Source organism: Rhinolophus sinicus, chromosome 18, assembly GCF_057876585.1.
Source record: "Rhinolophus sinicus isolate RSI-liver-muscle chromosome 18, RSI-T2T, whole genome shotgun sequence".
NCBI lineage: Eukaryota > Metazoa > Chordata > Mammalia > Chiroptera > Rhinolophidae > Rhinolophus > Rhinolophus sinicus.
Window position 1 is genome coordinate 41754802 of NC_142518.1, and position 26078 is coordinate 41780879.

General features: G+C 43.1%; 1 protein-coding gene across 2 annotated transcripts in view; it reads right to left on the reverse strand.

Moving 5' to 3' along the window:
• Nucleotides 1-3293: 3293 nt before the first annotated feature.
• Nucleotides 3294-26078, reverse strand: part of ITIH6 (inter-alpha-trypsin inhibitor heavy chain family member 6) — a 36928-nt gene continuing 14143 nt past the window's right edge. Inside the window, exons 6-13 of one of the 2 annotated variants that reach the window (XM_088794874.1) lie at nucleotides 25744-25860; nucleotides 19906-20077; nucleotides 17110-19179; nucleotides 15633-15725; nucleotides 14263-14298; nucleotides 13965-14075; nucleotides 12640-13017; nucleotides 3294-11745 (exon numbers count right to left, since the gene is read on the reverse strand). In XM_088794874.1, coding sequence (XP_088651000.1) covers nucleotides 11534-11745; nucleotides 12640-13017; nucleotides 13965-14075; nucleotides 14263-14298; nucleotides 15633-15725; nucleotides 17110-19179; nucleotides 19906-20077; nucleotides 25744-25860 — 3189 coding nt within the window. In that variant the 3' untranslated portion in view covers nucleotides 3294-11533. Of the gene's footprint in view, nucleotides 11746-12639; nucleotides 13018-13964; nucleotides 14079-14262; nucleotides 14299-15632; nucleotides 15726-17109; nucleotides 19180-19905; nucleotides 20078-25743; nucleotides 25861-26078 lie in introns of both variants that reach the window. The other variant, XM_074323792.2, reaches the window with a different exon arrangement.

Consider the following 26078-nt stretch of genomic DNA (forward strand, 5'->3'; position numbering starts at 1 on the left):
TTATTTGAGCCTTAACCTCCTTCTTTCTCCCACAATACAACCTGATTCCCTTGAAAGCCTTCCTTTGCCATCATAATCTGCCCCTGTTCAGAACCATTCAGTGGTGACTCATTGCCAACAGAGTAAGTTCCACATTCCTGACCTTGGAATTCATGCAAGGGCATAGCAAAGGGAGGGCATAGGTCCCTGGGTGCAATTTTATGCCACAAAGATGCCAGCCAATAATTTATTTCAACATTGCATTGAGTAACTATCTTTAGATATGTTGAACATTAAATGTATGACCATACCTTAGTTTTGCTATGCTCAGAACTCAGTTCTGAGTTATTCTAGCACCTGTGTAAAAAAAGAGAGCAAAAATACATTGCATTGACCTGAGGTACCATTTGCCTTCCTCAATGTTTCCAGACCTATTCATTCCTTCCAGTTTCCTTATCTTCTAGCAGTGTAGGTGGAAGTGCTATGAGGGAAAAGACACTTTCCCATCCTGCTGCAGGGGAAGAGCAAAAATGTATCAGGTGAGATGAGGCTGTTCCTTTCATCTGGACAACTTTTTCCCCCCAGAAAATTGCATGGAGACTCCCCACACCTCCTTCCATTCTTAGGGTGACTAACTGCCCTGGTTTACCTAGAACTGAAGGGTTTCCCAAAACGTGCAGTTTTCAGCCAAAACCAAGGGAGTGCTGGGAAAACCAGATGGTTGATTATTCTAGTTACTCAATTGTCACATGTGCAAGACCTTCCTGACCAACCACTCTAAAGTAATGCATGCTCCGTTCCCCACAAGCTCTATTCCTTATTCTCCTTTATTTATTTTTTAATCTCAGCTCTGTTTATTTTTAAATCTATTTCTACTACAACATAAGCTCCATGAAGGCAGGTGCTTTTGTTTTGTCACTGCTGTATCCCTAACACAGAACAGTACTTGATACATAGCAAGTAATCAATATTCACTGTTGCATGAAATACATCCAGTTTGCCTCTAAAAAGCTTGAGATACATTTTTTTTTTTTTTTTAAATCACTGAACGCCAAGGCTAGGAAGACTTACTGTCATGGCTACCGGTGATCACTCACTCTGCCAGGCATCCTACTACCAGACTTAGTCATTTAATTACATTTGGCTTAGGTTCTATTCTGTCATTTTGAGCTGTTTGTCCTGGCAATGTTACCTTCTTAATATTTCTTGTATTCATCTCCTCCTTGAAGCCCTATTGCCCTTGCCCTAGATTAGGCCTTATTACCTCCTAAAACAGAATCTTAAAACAGACCAAACTCATCACACTCCAATTTGGTTCCACCTTCAGAGTTTTTGCTTTAGTTGTTCCTTCTTGCCTGGAACATTTTGTCCCTGGATTTTCCCACGTCTGGGTCCATTGTTTCATTCACGTCTCAGATGAGATGTCACCTCCCCTGGTAGGTGTTCCCTGATCTACCTAGCCAAAGAAACCCCACCAGTTACTCTTTCTTTACCCTATTTTATTTTCTTAATAACATCTATTGCTCTTGGAAATTAATTATTTTTCTTTTTCTTGTGTGTGTGTGTGTGTGTGTGTGTGTATATATATATATATATATATATATATATATATATATATATATATATATATATATATATATCTTGTGTGTTATTGTATCACTAGCTCCATGAGAGCGAGGACTTTTGTCTGTCTAGTTCACTGTTCTGTCTCCAGAGGCTTGCACAGTGCCTAGAACGTAATAGGAGCTCCCAGGCTACTCTCCTCCGATCTATCTTCTACAGAAATTTCCAGACAGCTTTTCCTTATCTGAAAATCCAAACATGTCAGTCTTCTGCCAAAAATCTTCACTAGCTTACTACTTCCCCTGGGATAAAGTCAAAGCTCCTCAGCCCAGTGTTCAAGGCTTTCCAAGAACTGCAGGTATAGACAGTCCACAGCTTATTATTTATGGCTTCCCTCTCCTTCTCCCCAGCTTGAATCCTCTAATTCAGACATACTGAACTACATAGAGTTCCTGAAAGCTACAGGCTTTTAAAAAACCAAATACTGTTTCCTTTACCTGGGATGCCCTACTCTTGTTTGGGTACTGGGAAACTTCCACTCCTTCAAGACTGGAGAGAACAGTGTGGTTTACAAACAGCAATCTGGTTGAAAGAAAAGGTGCTAGTTGTTGTTTTGCAGCTGTATATACACTACAAATCCACTGAATTTACTTATTTATGATATTACTGTTTTGAAAATTCAGCATCTTAGAGTAATTTTAAAAAACAGCTATATTGAGGTATAATTCATATGCCATAAAATTCACATATTATAAATGTACATTTCAAAGATTTTAGTAAATTTATAGGGTTGTGTAATCATTACTGCAATCCAGTTTTAGAATATTCTTACCACCTCCAAAATTTCCCCCTGCTGGTTTACAATTAATCTGAACTCCCACCTCCAGTCTTAGGCAGCTATTGATCTCTTTTCTGTCTCAATATTTTACTTTTTTAGACATTTCATATAAATGGCATCATATAATATGTAATCTTTTTTATCTGGTTTCTTTCACTTATCATTTTTTGAGGTTCTTCCATGTTATAGCATATATCGGTACTTCATTTCTTTTTATTGCTGAATAGTATTTCATTGTATGTATACACCATACTTTGTTAATCCATTCATTCATCAATGGACAATTTGGGTTGCTTCTATCTTTTGGCTATTGTAAATAATGCTGTTATGAATGTGAGTGTACAAATATCTCTCCAAGACACTGCTTTCAATTCTTTTGGGGTATACCCAGAAGTGGAATTGCTTGATCATACAGTAATTCTATTTAAAAATTTTTGAGGAACCTACCATACTGTTTTCCATATCGGCTGCACCATTTTACATTTCTACCAACAGTGCACAAGTATTCCAGTTCCTCCACATCCTTGCTAACATTTATTTTCTTTTTTTCTCCTTTTGATAGTAGCCATCCTAATGGGTGTGAGGTAATATCTCATGGTTTGGATTTACATTTCTCTAATGATTAATGATGTTGAGCATCTTTTGATGTGTTTATTGATTATTTGTACATGTTCTTTGGAGAAATGCCTATTCAAATCTTTTGCCCATTTTTTAATTGGGTTGTTCTGAAATTTCTTTTCCAAAATATTTGGGGGATTTCTTATTTTTCATTGTGGTCAGAATGCATATCCTTTTAATTATTTATTTTATTTTATTTTATTTTATTAGTTTCAGGTGTACAAAGCAACGTAATGGACATTTACACACCTCACAAAGTGATAACCACCCCCCCCCAAGCTACTATCCCCTGACATCTTATATAACTGTTACAATACCATTGACTATTTTCTTTATGGTATACTCCACCTCCCGTAACCATATCTATATCTATATCTACATCTACATCTATATCTATCTATATCTATATTTAATTATAGTTGACATACAATATTATTCTACTGCAGCTTCAAGTGTACAGAACATTGGTCATGCATCTAAACAGTCTATGAATTGATCCCCTTGATAAGTCCAGTGCCCATCTGACACCTCACATAATCTTTACAACATTACAGAGCATATATCCTTTTAAATTTACTGAGACTTGTATTATGGCCTAGAATATGGTCTATCTTGAAAAATGTTCCATATGTGCTTGAAAAAAAAAAGTGCATTTCACAATTATTTGGGATAGATAGATATGTATATAGAGACAGAAATTGGAACTTATAGATACTGGAGTTCAAAGACACTGGGATACATAAACATTGAGACACACAGACATTTGGGTGTATAGGCACTGGGGCACCCTGTGTTTAGGGTAGCCAAACTTAGGGTAGAGTGATTCTGTGGAAGGCAGAGTAGAGAGATAGAAAGAAGCTCGATGTTGCCTTGGTGGCATCACTGAGCAGCTGAACTGGCTCAGCGTTCATCTGAAACCCACCATACTTTCGAATTTTTTTCAGTTGCATGTGCCAATAAATTCCCTTTATTAAGGCAGTTTGAGTTGGATTTTCTATTGCTTGCAACCAAAATCATCCTAACAAAGAGATCTATGAAATCCCAAGATATTTGGAGAAAGACGTGAGCTTAATTAATGAATACATGTTTTGGGAGTTCCACAGGCACCTTAAATTAGAGTAGCCTCCCCACCAAAGCCTAGCTCTTTTCCTATGTTCCCCCATCTTAGGAAATAATGGCTCCATCATTCACTCAGTTGCCCAAACTAGAAATAAACATGGAAGTCACGCTAGACTCCTTTCTCTCTCTCACCTGCAATCAAATTAGTCTTCATAATTTCTCCCTTCTATATCTTTATTATCTCTGCAACCTGCCCTCATCTCTCTAACCCATTGCCGCTGCCTTGGTCCAAATACTATGGCTCACAAGAATTTCTGTGATTTGGCTCCTGCCTCCCATTCACATCTCATGTAATGCTCCTCTTTCTCCTTTGATCTCTCTATTCCTGCTATGCTGAACTGTTCCCTACACAAATTTGGCAGTATTTTATTTTCCCTTATATGAGTAGAAGATAAGTTCCACGAGTGCTTGGGCCATGTCCAGTTGTTTACTTCTGAATTCCCAGCACCTAGCAGATTGCTTGGTATATACTAGGTGATCAATAATGGTAATGAAATTAATAATTGACTAAAAGAATGAATCTTTCAGCCTTTGCTCAAATAGCCCCTCTGTCTGAAATGCTCTTCCCCAACACTGCTTCTTTTGTAAGTAGTTCTTCTTTGTACTTCTAGACTGGGCCTGGGTATTGATTATTTCCTCTGGAAAGTGTGCCCTGACCCCCAGGCTGGATTCCCTTAGCTCCGTGGGTGCCCACAGACCCCTGTGCTCACTTTGGTCCGAGCACTGGTCACATTGTGTCATCATTGTCTGCTTCAACATCTATATCCCCAAGAAGGCTCAGTGTTTCTGAAAGGTAAGGCCTAGGTCACATTATCTGTTTTATTCCTAGGGCTCAGCACAGGGTCTGGCACAGAGGAAGTCTGTGGTGAACATATGTTGAATGAAGAGTGTGAATGCGTACCAAGGACGGAGCCTTTGTGTTTGTTCATGCCCATTCCACCCACTAACACCTCACCGTGGCCTGTTCTTCTCCCCTCTCTTCTCCTCCTATCCTCTCAGACCAAGCTCCTCAAGTCGGGTTCCAAACGCCTCCACCCCTTGCCTCAGGCTGCACTGGTTGTACTGGCCCTGGAAGAAAGCTCACATTTCTTATCCATGTTCCCTCTTCCACTTCACTTTTTTCTCCTTACTGTCTACCTTCCTCTCCACTTAGCACTCACCTCACACAGAGTACTCTTGTGCTCACTCCTGTCTCAAGGCTCAGGATGAGACTCCTCCCTCCCCTATTCTCTCCTTTTCTCCTCTTTGCCAATGGTAGAACACTCTGGTCCTGCAAGGCCTGGCATCAAAAGCAACTTAGATTCTTTGTGTTTCTCAGATTCTTTGTGTCTCATTGTCTGCATATTCCACTGTCTATATGTCCCATTGTTTGTGTATCCTAGTGTCTTTGTGTCTTAATGTCTGACTGTCATAGTGTTTGTGTATATCCCAGTGACAGTGTGTCCAAGTGTCAATATGTTTCAGCTTTTGTGTGTCCTAATGTTTTTATGTCCTAGTGTCTTTGTGTTGCAGTGGTTGAGTATCCCAGTGACTGTATGTCCTAGCTTTTCTCTATGCCCAAGTGTCTATGTGTCTTAGGGTCAGTGTTTGTGTATCCCAGCATCTGTTTTCTCGGTGTTGGTATTACTGCTCTGTGTAGGTGCCCTTGTCTCTGTGCCCCAATGTTTGTACATATCCCAATAACTATATTGAACAGTGTTCGCGTGTCTTAGTATCTGTGTATATCTCAGTGTGGTTTTTTTCCCCCCGTATGTCCCAGTGGCTGTACATCTCAATGTCTGTTTCCTAGTGTCTGCGTGTTTCAGGGTCTGTATATGTTCCAATGACTGTTTGTCCCAGCCTGTGTGCTCCAGTATCTGTGTTTCTCAGTGTCTGTGTGTCCCAGTGTCTGTGTGCATTATATTTCTGTGTGTCCTGTTGACCAAGTGTGCTTATGTTTGTGTGTCCCAATATGTCCTAGTATTTATATATACACTAATGACTATTTCCCAGTGTCTGTGCATTATATTGTCTGTGTGTTCCAATGTTGTGTATTTCCTGATGACTATATATCTCAGGGTCTGTGTGTCTTGGTCTCTGTAAGCTGTGTGTGTGTGTGTGTGTGTGTGTGTGTGTGTGTGTGTGTGAGAGAGAGAGAGAGAGAGAGAGAGAGAGAGAGAGAGAGAGAGAGAGAAAGAGTTTTTCTGTCCCAGTGCCTATGTACCCCAGTGTCTGTACATCCCTGTTTATGTGTTTTATTGTCTGTGTGTCCCCATGCCTATATGCCCCAGTGTTTGTGCATCCCAATACCTGTGTTTCCTAGTATGTGTGTCTTATACCATCTGTGAATGTCCCAGGGTTAGTGTGTCCCAATGTTTGTGTTCCCTGTGTGTGTACACCAGTATCTATATGTTCCAGTGTCTCTATATCCCAGTCTGTGTGCCCTAGTGACTGTACACCATTATCTATGTGTCCCAGTGTCTGAGTGTCTCAATGACTGTATGTCCTCATGTCTCTGTATACCCAAGTGTCTGTGTGTTTTAAAGTCTATATGTCTCAGTGTCTATGTACCATGATGTCTGCGTATACTAATTTCTCTTTTTCTCTGTAAATGAGTGCATTGATGTCTGTGTGCCCCGAGTGTCTGTATATCACAGTGTCAGCATTATATCTCAGTGTTGTATGTTTCAGTGTTTCTGTGTGCTTCAGTGTTTGTATCCCAGTCTGTGTGCTCTAGTGTTTTTGTTCCAGTGTCAGTGTATCTCAGTATTGGTGAAAAGAATGTCTGTATGTCCTGGTGTCAGTGTATCCCCATGTCTGTAAGTTCCAGTGTTATATGTCCTAGTGTCTGTGCATGTCCCAATGACTGTATATTCCAGTGTTTGTGTCAATGTCTGTATGTCCCAGTGTTTGTGTGTTCCAGGGACTGTGTGTTCCAGAGTAAACATGTTGCAGTGTGTCTACATGTTTTGGTGTTTGGTGTGCCTTAGTGTCTGTACTCCAGCTTCTGTGTGTTTGAGTCTGCATATCCCAGTGTCTGTATGTTCCAGCAACTGTGTCCCTGTGTCAGTATGTTGTGATGTGTGTAAGCTTCAGTGTTTCTGTGTGCCTCAGGAACTAACTACATCCAAGTGTCTGTATATCCCAGTGTTTGGTGTATCCTATTACTGTCAGTTTCAGTGTTTACTACGAGTGTCTGTGTTTTTCAGTGCCTGTATGTCCCAGTTTTGGAGCACCCCAATATTTGTGTGTTCCATTGTCTGTTTACCACAACATTTGCATGTGTCAGTGTCTGTGTATCTCAGTGTCTGTATGTCCCAGTGGTTGTATCTGTGTCTACGCACCCTGTTTCCCAGTGCCTAAGTGTTCTAGTGACTGTATCCCCCAGTGTCTCTGTACATCCAAGTGTCTGTGTGTCTCAGCAGCTGGGTGCCAGTGTCTATTCACCCAAATGTCTGTGTGTCTCAATGTTTATGTATCCCAGTGTCTTTGAACTCCAGTGTCTATAAGTTCCAATTTCTGTCCCTACCCAACTGTGCACCAGTGTCTGAGTGTTGAAATGACTGTGTGCCAGTGTCTGTATATTTCCCAGTATCTGCATATTTCCCAATATCTATAGATCACAGCTTCTCTGTACTCTAATGCCTGGATGTTCCAATATCTGTTTATGTCCTAATGACTGTATGTTCTCATGTCTGTGTGTCTTGATGTCTGTGTATGTCCCAATATCTGTGTTCGTCATGTCTATATGTCCCAGCGTTTGTGTACCCTAGTGACCATTTGCATGTTGCATGAATCTCTTAGTTTATGGGTTTCTGTGTATTTCAGTATCTATAGACCAGTGTCTGTACATTTCAGTGTTTGCTGTTTCACTGTTTGTGAATCAAAGTGTCTGTGAGTGTCAATGTTTTTGTATGTCCTTGTGTCTGTGTGTTCAGTGTCTGTGTCCTATTGTCTATGTTTCCCAGTATCAGCATATTACTGTATATCTCTGAGTTTCAGGTTTTTGTGCTACAGTCTTTGTACACCAGCTCCTTTGTGTCTCCGAGGTGTGTATCCCAGTGTGTGTGTGTGTGTGTGTGTGTGTGTGTGTGTCCCAGGTTCTATATATCCCTTTGTCTGTGTATCCCAGTGTCTGCGTGTACCAGTACCTGTATAGCAGTATCTGGTCCCATTGTCTTTGTGTACCACCATCCCTGTGTGTTCTGACATCTGTTCTAGTGTTCATGTGTATTAAGTGTTTGTATGTGTCAGTGTTTCTGGTGCGTTAGTGGTTTCTACATTTCCTATGGCTGTGTGTATCTTAATATCTGTATGAGCAATTTTTTGGTTATGTTCCAGGGTCTGCGTATTTTAGTTTCCCAAGGTTCCTGTGTCCCAATGTCTCTGTATTCTGGTGTCTGTGATTTCAGTTGTGTATTGCGGTCTAGTATCTGCATGTCCTTGGTCCTCTGTAAGTCTGTGAGTTTTGTGTCCAACTCTTTATGCATCCTTGTGTTGTACATCCTTTTAGTCTCTGTGTTTCAGTGTCTATATATTCCTATCTCTGGGTATCCCTGAATCTCTGTATTCCTCTTCTTCCATGTTTTTGTCTCTGTCTGTCCCGGATTCCTGTGTTTTAGTGCATGTGCATCCTTTTCCTTGAATGTACTTGAGTTTTTGCATAGCCTGAGCCTCTGTGATCTAGTGTCTGTGTATCCTTGTCTCAGTGTGCACATGGATTTCTGTATCAGTGTCTGGGTATCCAGTTAGCCTCTGTGTTCAAGTGTTTGTACATGCCTTTTTTCTGTGCATTGCTGAGTTTTTGTGTGTTTCTGATTCTTTACGTATCCCTGAATCTTTACATGTCCTTGCATCTTTGCATGTGATCGAATGTCCATGTATCTTTGTGTCTGGGCACGCATGAGCCTCTGTGTTCCAGTATCTGCGTGTTCCTATCCCTGTACATCCTCAAGTCTTTGCATATCCCTGAACCTTGGTGATCCAGTTTAAGAGTATCCCAGAGTCTCTGCATTCCAGTGTCTGGGTGTCTTTCCCTGAGCCTCTGTATTCCAGTGTCTGTGCTCATGAATCTGCTTATGCCTCCTTCCATGTGCCCTTTGTTGGTGAGTCCCTGAGTCTGCATCTTTGGGACTTTGCCCTCCATGTCTGTGATTTTGTCTTTATCCCACTTCTCCATTTATTTTCCCCACTTTTGCCAATGTCTCTGCATTATTGTTTCTTTATGTTGCTGTGGTTGTGCCTTAAGTTGTTCTGTGACTCAATAACGCTCTCTTTTTCAGTCCCTGATCTTTTCTCTGGGTCCCCATGACTGTGTGCTTGTTTCAATGGGTCTGTTTGACAGGGTGTCTCTCTGCATCTGTTTCTTTTTCTGTCTTCCTCTGTCCCTGGTTTTGTTTCGACCTCACTCACCACCTCTGTGTCCCTGTCTCTCTGTTTGTGTCTGGAGTCTGGGTCCATGTCTTTTTCTTTTTGAGCCCATTCTCTGTTTCCTTGGGGCTGATTCACTGTCCCTATCCCTTCATTTGTGGCCTTGATTGCCTCTTTGTGTGTCTTTATTTCTGGGTGGCCCCAGGTGTATATTGATTCCGTGTCTTTGCATCCCTTCCTCTCTGGATAGATTCCCTTGTCACTGTGTCCTGCCCATTTGCTTTTGTTCTGTGTGTCTGTTTCTATGTGTCTAAGTTTCTTTGTTCCTATCTTGATCCTACTAGATGTGTTCCTGTGTTTCTCTCCCAACGTCTATCCATATGACTGTATTTGTGGATACAAATTTGGGGGTTCACATCCCCATTTCTACTTGTTCTAGGATCTCTGTCTCTAAATTCCTCTGTCCCTGTCACTGTGTCTCAGTGTCTCCATTATATGGGAATCCTCTTGCCTGTCCTTATGTCTTTGTTACCTGGCCTGACCCCTATCTCTTTGCCAGTGTTTGTCACTGCTCATGTGTCTCTATCCCCATGTCTTTGTCACTGGATCTCTAAATATATAAGTCTGTGTTCCTGTCTCACTCTTAATGTGTTCCTCTGCATGTGACTGTGTCCTTGGGTCTTTGTCACCAAGTCTGAGCCTGTGTAACATCTGTTTCTACATATTTGTAGGCCTGTGGCCCTGTGTCTCTGTGTTCTCCTCTCACCCCCCACCCCATGTCTGCAAGTCAGCATGTCAGTATGTCTTTGTGTTTCTAGTTCTCTGTTCTTGGTGTTTTGGACTATGGTCTTGACTGATGTCTCCCTGGTTACCTCTGTGTCCCTGTGTCTCTATATGTCACTGTGTGTCTTGATCCTTCTGCTCCTGTATCTGAATCTCTGCATATCTATAGTTTGCATGTTGTTATGTCTCGGTGTCTTCACAATACTTACTGTGTGCTTGTCCCTGGGTGACCTTGTTTTTGTCTCCCTGCCTTTTTGTCTGTGACAGGGACAGATTTCAAAATGTACCTCAAAATTGGAATACAGAAGCCCAGCAAGTGAACATCTGTTTCTCTGGGTTTATGTCCCAAATGCTATCCTCGCCACCCTCTTTGTATGCCTATGTGTCCCTACATGCATTCTCTTTGTTTTCAGATGCCTGTGCCTCGTGTTTCTGAATGTCTCTATCACACTATTTCCTCATCCATGTCTGTGTCCTTGTTGCTGTCTTTCTGTGTGTGATCCTGTGTCTTTGGTTGTATGTATATGTGTATGTCTACTGCTGTGTTATAGGTTCCTTTTTTATTCATTCATTTAGCAAATATTTACTAAGCACCTATTAAGTGCCAAGCACTGGGGATACATAGATAGTTCAGAAAAGTTCCTTGCCCTCAAAGAGCTCACAGTCTGTCAGGGATCCAGACAAGTAAACAGATAATCACTAGTATGATAAATGCTGTGAGCTTGGATGGGGTGGGGTGGGCTACGAGGACACAGAAGGGAACTGAACTCAATCTAGGGAGAAGGATCAGGGAAGGCCTTCTAGAGGAGATGACAACTAAGACTTGAAAGATGGGTAAAATTTACCTACATGAAGCTAAAGAAGGGAGTCATGCAGAAGGAAAAGCACATGCAAAGGCCCAGCAGTGGGAGACAGTATAGCTTGTTAGGGGAACTCCAAGAGCCTTAAATACGCTCTGGGAGCCAGAGAAGGTTGTGAGCAGGACTGGTGACTCAGGTTTTGGTTTTAAGAAAGTCACCTCTAAAGCTGGTGTGGAATATGGATTGAAGAGAGTAGAGACTGGAGATAGGAAGGACTGTGAGGAGGTAGGAGTCCCTAAGTCTCTAGGTCTGCATGTCTATGTATGTTTGTGTGTCCTTATATATGTGTCACTTCGTGCATGTGGGAGTGTGTTTTTCCCTGTGTGTGTCTTCATGTCGCTAGGTCTTTGTTCCTGGCTCACCCCATGCCCTGGCTTCTGAGTCTCCTAAACTCAGGTCTCCAGGCTCTGGGGTTCAGGTGCCATCACAGGACATAGGCAAGGTAGGGGTGGCCCAGCAGCTGCTGTACATGAGAACGTTTCACTAGCCAGCAGGAAGCCCAGCGGGGCAGCAGCCTTGGCGAGTACTTCAGCAGCTTCTTGCCTAGAACCACAGGCACATCTGGGCCTTTTTGCCTCCGTAAGCATGGCCCCGTAGACCCTGCCACCAGTCGGATGTCTGCGTACTGGAACTGTCCTGAGGGAGAAAGATGCAGCACCAGTCAGGGCAGTGAGAGCTCTGAGAGGAGCCTAAGTTGGGAAATCTAGAAGTAGAAGTGAGAGGGATGAGGGGCAGCAAAGGCCTGGAGAAGGGAAGAGGCTGGGCACTGTGGGAAATGTGGAAGAGCCAGATGGCACAGAAGTGTAGCAAGGAAGTAGGGAGCCAAGGTGGATGAGATGGCAAGAGGAGGGGGAAAGTCAGGCTTGGAGGCAATGACAGGGAACATTGGTGGGAAGGGCAGGAGAGGAGTGAGGAGGCCCAGAGAAAGTACAAATATCTGTCCAACACACCATCACTGCCATCACTTGTGTAGGCCTCTGTCTCAGGCTTTGCCAGTGTCTCCTGAGGTACCGTCTGACTTTCTGTAATGCCCATTCACGGAAGCCTCCAAAAGGATCTTTGTTATACCCAGATCTAACTGTGTCTTTCCCCTGCTTATCACCTTTCATGGCTCCCCAGTGTCTTCAAGATAATGCCAAATTCTTCGTCCTGGCATTCGACTTTGACCACTCCAGCTCCATCTCCTCTCACCTCTATTCCTTTATCACTTTTGCTCAGACTTTCAGACTGTGAATTTCTCTCCTCCAGGAGATCTTTCTTGAGCTCCAAGGCTGGGCGACGTTCCCCACCCGGGGTACCTCCAGTGCCCTGGTCTGCTTTCTATCCAGCATTAATAACTCCTGTGATCACTATCCATTTCTGAGTCTGTCTTCTCCCTAGACTAGGAGCTTCCCAAGGGCAGAGCTTGGCTGTGATTCCTCTTTGTGGTTTGGGGTGACAGGGTGCTGGGGGCTCACTGGCCTTTCACCCTGGCAAGGTGTCTCTTGGGACTGGTGCTCCCTGGCCCCTCTTAGCCTCAGCAGAACTTACCCAGCAGGCCACGGGCCATGGGGCTGAGGCCTGAGCCATTGACCACATAGAATCCCAGGTGGGGTAGTTGCAGGGTGCTGGGGTGCCTGTAGCAGTGCCGGAGGACTAGGAACTCGAGGTGGGGCCCAAGGTGGAGGGTGAGGCGGGCTGTAGGAGCCATATGGAGCTCCAGCTGAGGCCTCCTCAGCAGAGCAGGCTGGTCCCAGGACAGAAGCAAGGTACCCTCGCCTCGTACAGATATGGAAGTGCGGGTGATGTTGATCGTGTAGGCCTGGGGTTTGTCTATGGTGACTGTGATGAACTGGAAGTAGGTGCGGATCTGGTCCTCATGGCCTGGCCTTGGTGGTGCACCAAGCAGCTGTCCACGCACATGCAGCCCTGGAGGGAGGAGAGTGTGTGCCTGGAGCATAGGCTTCACATGGTCATTTACATAGTCACTCACAACACAGAAAGGGGTGAGGGCTCAGGGCCCAGGGTGCAGATTTGTGGTTAGAGAGCGAGTTCCTGGGGAAAGTACTTCTGCCACAGCCCATCTAGCTGCCCCTTCTTATGCAGTGTGTAGGCATATATGTATGTGTGTGCATACTCACTCCAGTGGGGCTGTTTGCATGTGTTTGCCTCTGAGTGTGTAAATGTGTGTGTTGGTTATGTTCACATGAGCATCTCTGAGCCTATCAGTGTAGCTGCATATATACAGAAGGTGCTGTGTTGGAGTGTGTATTTTTTTGGTTGTGTTTCTGTGTATTTCTGGATATGTTGTGTTATATGTCTTGGTTGAATAGTTTATGTCGTGTGTGTCTGGTGGTATGTTGGCAGATACTGATGTGTATCTGGGGGTGACATGGTGAGTATTGTGTGCACTGGTGTGTTTCGTATGTTTAGAGTAGCAGAATATATGTGCCTGTGTGTGTGTTGAATTCCTGGGTATTGGGATGAATCTGGAGTATTAGTGCATGTATGTCTGAGTGTGTTGATGTATGTGCCATTGTGTATATCTGGGCATGTATTGTGTGTCACTGTGTGTCTGATGCATATTTGTACGTCACTTTGTGTGGGTGTGGATAGTGTCAAAATGTGTGTGTCTAGGTATATATTTGTGTGAGTTTACTGTATGCCCGGGTGTGTGTGTGTGTGTGTGTGTGTGTATCTGTGAGTGTCTTGGTGTTTGAGTATATTCATGTGTGTTTTCATTTGTCTAGGTGTTTACTTGTATATTAGTGATGTGCACTGTTGTGTGTTTGTATTAGTCCACAAATGTCTGGGGGTGTTGACATGAGTATATCTGGCTGTGGTGCTATATGACGTGGAGTTCTTGGGGCTCTCACCTGCCTTTGGGTCATCTATGAGCTGTAGCAGGTCCCCTGGGCGCCCATCCAGTGTGAAGCAGATTCTCTCTTCTGAGCGTGGGATGCGGACCACAAAGTGGGGGTCCCCATCTACTGCAAGGCAGGAGATGAAATTCTGAAGTTATGGCCCTAGAATGAATGGGAGGAGAGGAGAGGGCAGGCGAGAGGAGAGGAAGGTAGGAAGCCATGTCTGTTTCTCCCCAGAGAGAGCCCAGCCCTAGTCCCAGTGCACAAGCTGTCCTATACTCAAACAGTACAGTGAAAGTGGCTGGCTTACCTGAGGATGAGAAGGTGAAGATGCTTGGCAACATGCCTGCGAAGGAAAGGGGACTGTGTTGGTCAGGAGACTGATCTATCACATTCCCAGGACTGTGGGACACCCTGGCTTTTAAGTCACCTCCTCCCAGATAAGGGCCAAATTTCTGAGCTCAGCATTTAAGTCTTTTTTGGAATTTAGCCCCTGCCTAGCTCTCCAGTCTTCTCTTTATGCTTCAGCACAACTGAACTGACTTTGAGTGCCCTGCCTTCTCTTGCTAGTGGCCCTTTGCTTCTGCTTCCCCGCTACCTGGAATGTTTTCCTTTTCCTTATCTACCAAGGATCAATTTCTAGTTACCCTTCAAGGCCAACTCAAATTCTATTTTCTCATACTCTCTGCCTGATGTAAGTAGAATTCTAAGATGGCCCCCAAGATCCCCTGGTGTACACACCCTGTAAAATCCCCAAGACTGTGATAGGATGAGACATCACTCCCATAAATAGGTTATGTTATGTGGTGCAGTTGACCTTAAAATAGGAATATTATCCAGTTGGGCCTGAGCTAATCACACAAGTCCATTAAATCTGGGTCAGAGTAGTCAGAGAAATTTGAAGTGTGAGAAAAGATTTGACATGAGGGAGATTCTCCATGGCTGTCCTTGAACATGGAAGGGGTCATGTGGCAAGGAATGCTGAAGACCTCTGGGGCCTGAAAGTGCCCCAGGAGGTCTCCAGAAGTGGAAAGTGACTGCCAGTCAACAGCCAGCAAGCAGAAAGGGATCTCAGTCCTATAAACTCAAAGAACTGAAATTTGCCAATAACCTGAAAGAGCATGGAAGAGGACGAGAACTCAGTCTGACAGACACCTTGATTCCAGTCTTGCGTGACCCTAAGCAGAGAATCCAACTAACATGTGTCCAGACTTCTGACCTACAGAACCATGAGATAGATAATTAATAGGTGTTGCTTTAAGCTACTAAGTTTTGTGGTAATTTCCTTGTTTCCCCGAAAATAAGACCTAGCTAGACAATCAGCTCTAATGCATCTTTTGGAGCAAAAAGCAATATAAGACCTGGTAGTTATATTATATTATATTATATTATATTATATTATATTATATTATATTAATTATTATATTATACTATGTTAAAGACCCAGTCTTATATTATAGTAAAATAAGACTGGGCCTTGTATTAATTTTTGCTCCCAAAGATGCATTAGAGCTGATTATCTGGCTTGATATTATTTTTTGGGAAACACGGTTGTTATTCAGTAATAGAAAATTAACACATTGCCTGGTCTCTCCTTTAGGCTCACACAACACCTGTGAGAATTCTAATCAACTAGAAATGAAACCTTAGGGGTCTTAGTCAGGGGAGCTCCTTGTTCACCTTTTACTATCTCCACAGAACTTCCCTGAGAGTCCATGCTGCCTCCAGCTCTTCCCAAGGTCTCTTCAGAATTGCCTTTCCAATGTGGATTTCCTGCCAAGCACAAAAAAAATTAGAGAAATCTTTCATACTCCCAGGGAAAAGATGCCCTGGGCCAACCAAAGGGCGTACCTTCCTTATGACCAGGAGAGTCCCCATTAGAGACCCAATCTGACCTGCATATTGCCAAGACTGGGACCTTATGCTCTCCACAGCATCTTAGTATTTCAAGCTTAGTTATATTAAAAATTCTTCCTCATCCTTATAGCATTTATTCATTCATTCATCCATCCATCAATTCATTCATTCAGGCACTGTTTAGGCATCAGGGATATAGTGGTGAAAAAGGCAATCATGACTGTTGACCTGATGGAGCTCATATTTTACTCTGAGAGGCAGACATGAATGAAATCTTAACTACCAAAGATGATAAATGCTATAAGAAAAAATAACAGAGTGATTGGGGGAGTTACAGATACTTGACGTAATCTGGGGTGGTGGGGGTGGATGGGAAGGATATCTGGACTGAGATCTAAGTCATGAGCTAGAGTATGAATGGTAATGGAAGAGCTGAGGGTAACGGGAAAGTGACAGGGCAAGGCAGGTCAGATAGGCTACCAAGCAGGGGAACAGCTTGAAAGCAGTCCCTGGGTGGAGGCAGGAGTGGGGGCAGGGCCCACTGGTGGATCAGAGAGACCAGTGAGGCTAGAGTTCAGAGAGTGAGTGGGAGATGGTGAGATCAGAGAGGTATGAGATAGAGGGCAGATCATGAAGGGCCTTGTAGACCATAAAGAGGACTTTGAACTTCATTCTAAGTGTGAAGGAAGGGAAACCCTTAGGGGGTTAAGTAGGGAAGGGACATGAAGTAATCTGTGTTTTTAAAAGATCCCTTTAGTTCCTGGAGGAGAATGGCCAAGAGATTCTCTCAAGAGAGGAAACAGGGGCAGGAACAATTTTCTAGGTGAGACACAAAGGTAGTTTGACCTGTGATAGTGACAGTTGGGGTGGTGAGAGTGGGTGCATTTGGCAAATATATTAGAGGCAACATTGTCAGGAGTTGAACATGGAAGGGATATCGGGGTGGTGGTGAGGGAGAGGGGCATGTTGAGGATATCATACCCAAATTTGTATCCCTGTGATTTACCGCCACGCTCAACTGGTTCTAATCCTGCCCTATAATGTCACTCAGGAAATGTCACTCCTCTCAGGAAAGCAGAATAGTGGAATGGTGAAGCACATTAAGTCTGGGACTGGATTATACAGGTTAAACTTTCTCACTAGCTGTGTGACATGGAGCAAATTACTTCACTTCTCTTTGTGCTTCAGTTTCCCCATGTGTAAAATGCACATATTGCATAAGCCTTGTACACTCCCAGTTTCTGATGCTCTCAATTTATACCTCCCCCTCGTGTCTTTACCTCTTGTCCATGGTACTCACCATCTTCATCAGGAGTGAGGAAGGTATAGAAAGCCGGTGGGTTCAAGGACTCCACAAACTTGGACTCCACCATTGACTCAGACAGAAGCTCTAGCTCCTCAGGGAGAAGGAGCAGGCTGACTGTCTCAGGGAGGGTGCTAGAAGGCAGCAAGACTGGCAGGTTCGGGGGGCTTCCTTCTGGCATAGGCTTAGAGCTATTGGGTAGACCCATTCTTGGGACTGCTGACACGGATGGTCCCAGAATTTGCCTGGTTCTTTGGGGCCCTGGCAGCAGGTCATGCTGATGCTGGAGCTTTCCAGGGGACAGCAGAGAGGGCAGGGTGGGATGAAAGGGAGTAGGGGGTGGTTCTCCAAGGACAGAGGTGGTCATGTTACTTCTGGGAGTTATGGGATTTGAGATTGTGCTTGGGAATGTGCTTAGGCTCTGAGGAGGTGGGGGCCTGGGTTTGGCAGGTCTGGAGAGTAATGGAGTATTGCGTTTATTGGGGGTTGGAGTCCTAGGTTTGGAAAGTGATAAACTTGAGGAAGTTTGGTGAGGTGGAACACTAGATTTAAGAGGTGATGGGACTTTAAGGGTCTTGGGTAAGAGGATCCCAGGTCTAGGAGGTGACAGGTTGTTTGGGTACTTTGGAATAGGAACTTTTGGTCTGTTCTGTGGTGGGTATTTGGGGATCTGAAGTGTGGAGACTCCAGGCCTGGGCCATGGCAGATTTTTGGGTGACTGTGATGTGAATACCCCAGGTTGGGGGTATGATGGGGCACCCAGTTTTGGTTGTGATGATGGAGCACCAGATTTGGAATGCAGTGGAGTGACATGTTTCATAGTGCCAGCTTTGGGCTGGGATGGGGTGTCAAGATTCAGAGGTGGGACTTGTAACTTGGAATTCATGGGTAATAGGGTACCACGATTCTGGTGTGATAGAGTGCTGGACTTCAGAAGTAATAGGGTACTGGAATTTGAGGGCACAAGGGCAGCAGATTTTGTCCTGAGAGTTGGCTGAGCCAAGGTGCCAGAATCATGTTGTGCTGGAATTTTGCGCCTTGGGTATACTAAGGTGGGTAGGGTACTAGGGCTCTGACCCAGTGGTTCCAATTCCTTGGAACTGGTCATCTTCTTTGTAGCAGGAGAAGTTGAGGATAAGTAGAACTTTGGTTTCACAAGCCTTGATTTGGGAGAGACCTTGGACACAAAGGCTGGCTGGGCTGTGCCTGCCCCTGGGCCGTGCCTGCTGGTGGCTGAGGGCATGATGGTGCCTGGTACAGTTGTGGAAGAAGTCTGTCTCCTAGCCTCTTCACTGGCCTCCTTGGGCTGCACCATGACCAGTGAAGTCAGAGGTGTAACAAAGTTGTATTCAAGAGACAGGTTGAGGATTTTGGCAGCTAACAGGTGGCGAGTGGTGGTGTCACGGGCTCGGAAGCGTGACTCCAGCAGTTCTCCAATGGTGACATAGGCCCAGAGGCGGCGTATGAAGTGGGCTACACTGGGGGCTGGTTCACCTGGGCAACCAAAGGCCTTCTGGCTGCTGTTGGTGGCCACCTCACTGTGGTGGGTCACAAGAAGCTGATCTTTGGGGCCACGGGCTGCCAGGTGGATGCCCAGTTCCTGTTCACCTGGCTGCACCAGGCCTGCCACCACCAGCTCTGAGCCACCAAAGTAGTTGGGGAAAAGGGCCCAAGGGGAGGCACCAACCAAACCACCCAGGTAGTCCAGACGCACGTCTGCCAGCACAGGCATGGAAATCTCTTCATAGAGGCCCTCTAGCTGTAGGGCTGCATCGGTGTCCTCGTATATGCGCCGGGCTGCTCCCCGGTTCTCCAGGGACAGGCAACGTAGCAGTGGGAAGTCAGCATCATCCCCAAAGGCCAAACTGAAAAGGGACACCCTGTTGCTCAGCGCCTGACGGACGTTGGATAGGATCACACTGGGGGTTGTCACGCCGGCCGTGGGCTCCCCATCTGTCAGGAAGATGATGAGAGGAATCCTCCACACACTGGAGCCCTTCTCAGGCTCCTGGTTGCTATGGTTCAGCACTGAAGCAGCTGCCAGCAGAGCTGCATTGATGTCAGTCCCTAATTGGGGAGCAGACTGTGAGACCATCTTTTCTAGTTACTTCTACCCCCGTTGCAGACACACTGGATGCCTCACCAACCTCCCAGGATCAGTCATATCTCCTCATCTTTGCTTAGACTGTTTCTGCTGCTTATCCTTCCCAAGCCCCGCACCCCCACACAGGCTCTCTGAGATCTGAGAGTGGGGCCCATATGTCCTTGGCTTTTATAACTCCCTAGATCAGACTGTGCTTTGCCTGTTTCCTTGGGGGATGTCTCATTCACTAGTCAAATTGGCAGCGCCCCAGTGATAGCACCCCCACCTCCACGCTACAGGGAAAGAAAAAGCTGCGTTGATAGGAGGTGGTGGTGGTGATGGTGGGAAGACTTCAGTAATTGAGAGGAGATTGATCAAAAGCCAGAATCAGGGCAGCAACTTGTTCAAATGCTTGGAAATAAATATCTAGATTATTGATTTTAAAAAGCCTTACCAAATTCTTCTACATATGTACTTTAAAGAGGAGGAAACTCTGGTCCAAAGAGGAATGTGTCATAAAATACATGGAGAATCAGCTGTGCTCTTTCCACCAGGAAAAGGGACATGGAAGACACGTATTTGTGTAAAATATAATGGTGATATTCCAGGCATTGTGAGAGGTGAAGTGGATGGGGGAATGAAGGGAGCCTTTCAAGAATTTCCCATATCACCTCAGCCTGCCCATCTGTGTAGGTAGCTCTAACACTTACAACCATCAGCTTCCAGGTGTCCCAGGTAGTCCTTGGCACTGTGGATGTTCTGGATGGTGGCCTGGATGGAGCCTCCAGCTTTCCAGACACTAACTGTGTCAGAAAAGGAAATGATGTTGAAGTAGTCATTGGCCTGCAGGTCACCAAGGATCACATCCATGGCTTTTTTAGTCTGTGGGATATGGATAAAGTGAAGGAGATGGATCAAGACTTGAGGTCTTGCTCAAGACTGAAACACTCTTTCTATACAAGGTATTAAGGTCTAAGTGTTGTATAGTTTTAAGACTCTCTGACTCCAGCACTCTGTCAGTCTAGGATTCTCATGTCAAAATGCTCTGTAAGCTCTATGGCCCAAAACCCAGACCTGCACTGCCCAATGGTAGCTTCTAGCTGCATGGAGCTGTTTAAATATAAATGTAAGTTAGTTAAAATCAAAGGATTTTTTTTCTTTATTTGTAGTAGCCACATTTCAAGTGTTCAATAACCATATGTGGCCAGTGGCTGCTGTATTGGAAACCTCAGAATTTTAGAGCATTTCCATTATCAAGTTATGTTGGACAGTGGTGATCTGGAAGATTCAAGCTCTATGCTTTCAGAGTGCTAGGATTCATATGTTCTATGGTTCTTGGAACCATACCCAGTATTCCATAACAATGACCCAGGATTCAATGATTCCAGGACCCTAAAATTTAAGAGCTTTATGATTCCAGGTCTTTATGTCTATCTTTCAATGACTTTGCATGCTTTAGTTCTGTTCCATCTATTCTGTTCCTCTACCTCACCATCTGTTTCTTCCAGGCTGGTCTTTTCACCAGCCCCCAGATAACCCAGATTCCATTTTGTCTCCACGACTGTACTCTTGTTTTGTCCTTTAGATAGCAGATCTTCTCACTTCTCCTTTACTAATTCATATCTTCACTGCTCCTTCAGTTGCTCCTTCTCTGGGAAGTCCTTCTTTTATTGCCTATTCTGACCCATGCCATTCTCACCCAGACATTCCCTGTCTCAGACTTTTCACCGACTGTCTTATGTATAGTATTTTCATTCTCCATCCAGATATTTAGCCCTCTTTGAACAGGGTTTAGAACGCTTCTTCTTGGCTCCCTTCTCTATGATAGTATTTAGCATAGGGCTAGGCACATAGGAGTTTCAGGTATGTAGGTTCTAGTATTAGGGACCATTTATAGGACACTTGCTATGTTACAGGCACTGTACTACTTTAGATGCATCAACTCATTGAATCCTCACAGCAAAACAATGAGGAAGATGCTAATATTATCCCCCATTTACAGGTGATGACACTGAGGCCGAGAGGGGTGGAGTGACTTGCTCAAGGTCACACAGCTAATCATTGATGGACCAGGAACTCAAATCTATATTTTGGAGGTATTAAATCCAGTGACTTTAAGCATAATATTATACCTTCCACTCTTTATATCGTTATGGGTTCCAGGAACCCCAGGTAGGACACTTGTGGCCCACCTTTTTCTACATCTTGAACTGATAGAAGATGACTTGAATGCTTCTAAGTGGACCAGAGTCCTTCCTGCCATAGAATGAACTCAGGGGAGAGGTCACACAGTCTGGGATAGGGAGTGAACACCATATTCTTGTTTCTATTGAGAGGGCTAAGACATAGAGGATGGCCTTTTCTGAGACCCTTGTTAACCAGGGACAGATTGTGTTTTTAGAAGTATGTTGTTTAATCTCCTATTATTTTGAGATTTTTTTCCACTATCTTTCTGTTATTTATTTCTAGTTTAATTTCATTTGGTTTGCGAGCATACTTTGTATGATTTATATTCTTTTAAATTTTTTAAGGTGTGTTTTATGGCTCACAATATACATAGTCTGTTTTGGCAAATGTTCCATGTAAACTTGAGAGGAATGTGCATTATGCTATCATTGGATGAAGTATTGTGTAAATGCCAATTAGATCCAGTTAACTGATGGTGCTGTTCAGTTCAACTATGTCCTTAATGATTTTCTGCCTGCTGGATCTGTCCATTTCTGATAGAGGGGAGTTCGTCTCCATTACAGTGGATTCATCTATTTCTCCTTGATGTTCGATCAGTTTTTGCCTCATGTATTTTGACGCTCTATTATTAGGTGCATACACATTAAGGATTGCTATGTTTGCTTGGAGAATTGACTCTTTCATTATTACACAATGCACCTCTTTATCCCTGATAATTCATTTGCTCTGAAGTCTATTTTGTTTGAAATTAAAGAAAGCTGCTCCAGCTTTCTTTTGATTATTGCTAGCATGGTACATCTTTTATCCATTCTATTACTTAAAAAAAATTTGTTTTTGTATTAGTTTCAGGTGTACAAAGCTATGTAATGGTTAGACATTTACACCCCTCACAAAGTAATAATCCCCCCCAGTCTACTACCCCTCTGACATCGTATATAGCTGTTACAATACTATTGACTATATTCCCTATGCTGTATTATACATCCCATGACTATATTACTTTTAATTTATCTGTGTTTCTATATTTAAAAATGGGTTTCTTGTATATAATATATAGTTGGGTCTTTTTTGTTTATTTGTTTGTTTTTAAATCAACACTGACAGTCTCTGTCTTTTAATTTGTGTATTTAGGCCATTTATGGTTAAAGTGATTACTGATATAGATTAATATTTGCCATATTTGAATTGTTTTGTATTCATTGCCCTTGTTCTCTTTTTTTGTCTTCCACTCTTTTTCTGCCTTCACTGCTTTCAATTGAGTGTTTTACATGATCCTGTTTTCTCTTATCTCTTAGCATATCTATTATACTAAAAAAAAAGTTTCTTAGTTGTTGTCCTACAGTTTACAATATGCCTTTACAACTAACACAAGTTCACTTTCAAATCACAGTATGCAACTTCATGTGTAGTGCAACTACAGCCAGTCCCTGACTTACGATGGTTGACTTAAGATTTTTTGACTTTATGATGGTGCAAAAACAATATTCATTCAGGTGAAACCATACTTTGAAGTTTGAATTTTGATCTTTTCCTGGATTAGTGATATGAGGACCAATAGTTTCTCACGATGCTAGGCAGTGGCAGTGAGCTGCAGCTCCCACTCAGCTACGCAACCATGATGGTAAATAACAGATATTCCACAGTGTACTGTATCGCCAGCGTTTTTTGGATATTGTGTTTTGTAATTTCACATCCCATCATGTCACAAGACATCCATCTATGTCTCCTGTTTCTGATGAGAAGAAGATGAGGAAGGCAATTACTCTTGAGATGAAACTCAAGATAATTGCCCAACTGTAGGCTAATGTAAGTGTTCTGAGCATGTTTAAGGTAGGCTAGGTTAAGCTATAATGTTTGGTACATTAGGTATATTAAATGCATTTTTGACTTACAATATTTTAAATTATGTTGGGTTTACCAGGTACATAACTCCATCATAAGTCAAGGAACATCTGCACCTTCTAACAGTATTCCCAATTCTTCTCTTCTGTCCCTTATGCCATTGCTGTCATTAATTTCACTTATCAATAAGCTGATTCACTGAATACATTGTTGCTATTATTATTTTGAACTAACTGTTATCTGTTAGATCAATTAATTTAAAAATATTTTATTTTACCTTCATTTATTCCTTCTCCAACACACTTCCTTTCTTTATGTAGATTCAAGTATCTGAGCTATACCATTTTCCTTCTCTCTGAAGAACTTCTAACATTTACCTGTGAGAGACACGTCTACTGGAGATAATTCCCTCAATTTTTCTTTGGCTAATAGGTCTTTATTTCTCTTTCACTTTGTTGAAAGAGACAATGTTGCTGTATACAGAATTATAGGCTAGTGCTTTTTTCTTTCAACACTTTAAATATTTCATTCCACTCTTTTTGCTTGCATCGTTTCTCAAGAGCAGTCGGATGTAATTCTTATCCCTGTTCCTCTATAAGTAAAGTGTTATTTTCTTTTTTTTATAATTTATTTTTTAAATTTATTGGGGTGACAATTGTTAGTAAAATTACATAGATTTCAGGTGTACAATTCTATATTACATCATCTATAAATCCCATTGTGTGTTCACCACCCAGAGTCAGTTCTCCTTCCATCACCATATATTCGATCCCCCTTACCCTCATCTCCCACCCCCCGCCCCCCGCCCCCCTTACCCTCTGGTAACCACTAAACTATTGTCTGTGTCTAGGAGTTTTTGTTTCTCATTTGTTTGTCTTGTTTTTTTTTTTTTTTTTTTTTGGTTTATATACCACATATCAGTGAAATCACATGGTTCTCTGCTTTTTCTGTCTGACAAAGACCCCGAATAGCCAAAGCAATCTTAAGAAAAAAGAACAATACTGGAGGTATCACACTTCCTGACTTTGCTTGTACTACAGGGCTACAATAATCAAAACAGCATGGTATTGGCAGAAAAACAGACAAGACACATACACCAATGGAATAGAATTGAGAACCCAGAAATAAAACCACATAAATATGGACAGACAATTTTTGACAAAGAAGCTAAAAACATACAGTGGAGGAAAGACAGCCTCTTCAATAAATGATGCTGGGAGAATTGGATAACCACATGCAAAAGAATGAAACTGGACTGCTATTTGTCACCATGTACCAAAATTAATTCAAAATGGATCAAAGACTTAAGCATAAGACCTGACACAATAAACTGCATAGAAGAAAACATAGGTACTAAACTTATGGACTTTGGGTTCAAAGAGCATTTTATGAATTTGACTCCAAAGGCAATGGAAGTAAAAGCTAAAATAATCGAATGGGACTATATGAAACTTAAAAGATTCTTTCTTAATAGAGTGTAGGTTTCCAGTTCTTTCAGCTGAAACCTTTCCTTGTTATATAGGAGCATAGTTGATGTGGTAGTAATGTGTGGAGGAGGGGAAGCATTCCATAGTTCTATCATTAGGTCTCATCTTTTAGGGTATCTGTGCCCCTGGAATATGACCTTCACAATTGCTCCTCAGTTTTTTGCCATTTTAGATGAGATGGGAAGGCTAAAAAGGTTTGGAGTTGGGTATATAGCTTCTTCTACACCAAAGGCTAGAGGGAGATAGTTTTAAATTCTTCCCTTCTTCAGATTTAATTGCACTGTGGTAAAACACAAGTCAGTTAGCCTTAGGTCCAATGGCTTTGTAGTTCATAATTACAAGGTACAAAGGCTATACTGCCCCAGGACACTTGAACCTTACAATTCTAGAACCCCAGAGAACTATGGTTTGATATACTGCTACAAAACATTAAGGATTCAAGCTCAAAGTCAAAATCTCTTTGGTCTATAACTCCAATATCCTGTTTCAAGGGTGCTCTGATAGAAGAGCTATAACATTTAAATCTAGATGGACTCAGGATTCTATGCTTTCTAAGCACCATGGTGCCAGTAAGTTGTATTTTTCTGGCTTTCAAGTAAAAACAAACAACCAACCAAACAAAAACCAAAAACCAAAAACCTGTGGCAAGAGAAATGTTCAGAGTCTAAAATACCTGAGGTTTTTTCCTTTCTTCTTTTTTTCTTTAACTCATATTTAATGATACCAGAGTACTCTATCTCAAAAGCTCTACCATTCTGGGAACTTGTGAGCCCAGGAGTTTTGTGGTTGAAGGTCTCAAAGCTTTGAGGCCCCATAGTCCAATGTTTCAATGTTCCTCAAATTCTGAGGTGCCAGGTCTACACGGCTCCTGATAGATAAGGTACCTGGACCCTAAGGTAGGCCCCGGCCTATACGATTCAAGGGTGACGCGATGGTACGGTCTCTGGCCCCAGGGAACCAATGTTCCAGAACTCTCTGTTTGCTGAGCCTTATAAAAGAAGAGCTATGAAAGGTCCCCAAGGTCCTTGTTACCTGCTTCATCTTGGTACCAAACATGGAGCCGCTCACGTCAATCACGAACACCACGTTTTTCTCAACAGGTGGGAGGCCTCTGGGGGCAAAGTAATGAATAAAATAGCCGTCGTAAATCTGGACAAAAAAAAGTGAAACCAACACAAACTGTAAAAGCCAGTCTAAATCGGGCCCCTCTTATTCTCCTACATAACAAACAGCTCTTTTCCTTCCTAGGCCTTATCACTGTTTCTAGTTAAATAGGCATTTGTGTGCTTGTTTGTTCAATGTCCATCTCCTCCCCCAGAACTGTGTCTCTGCCGTTCAGATTGTCAATCCAGGACGTGCCCCAGAGC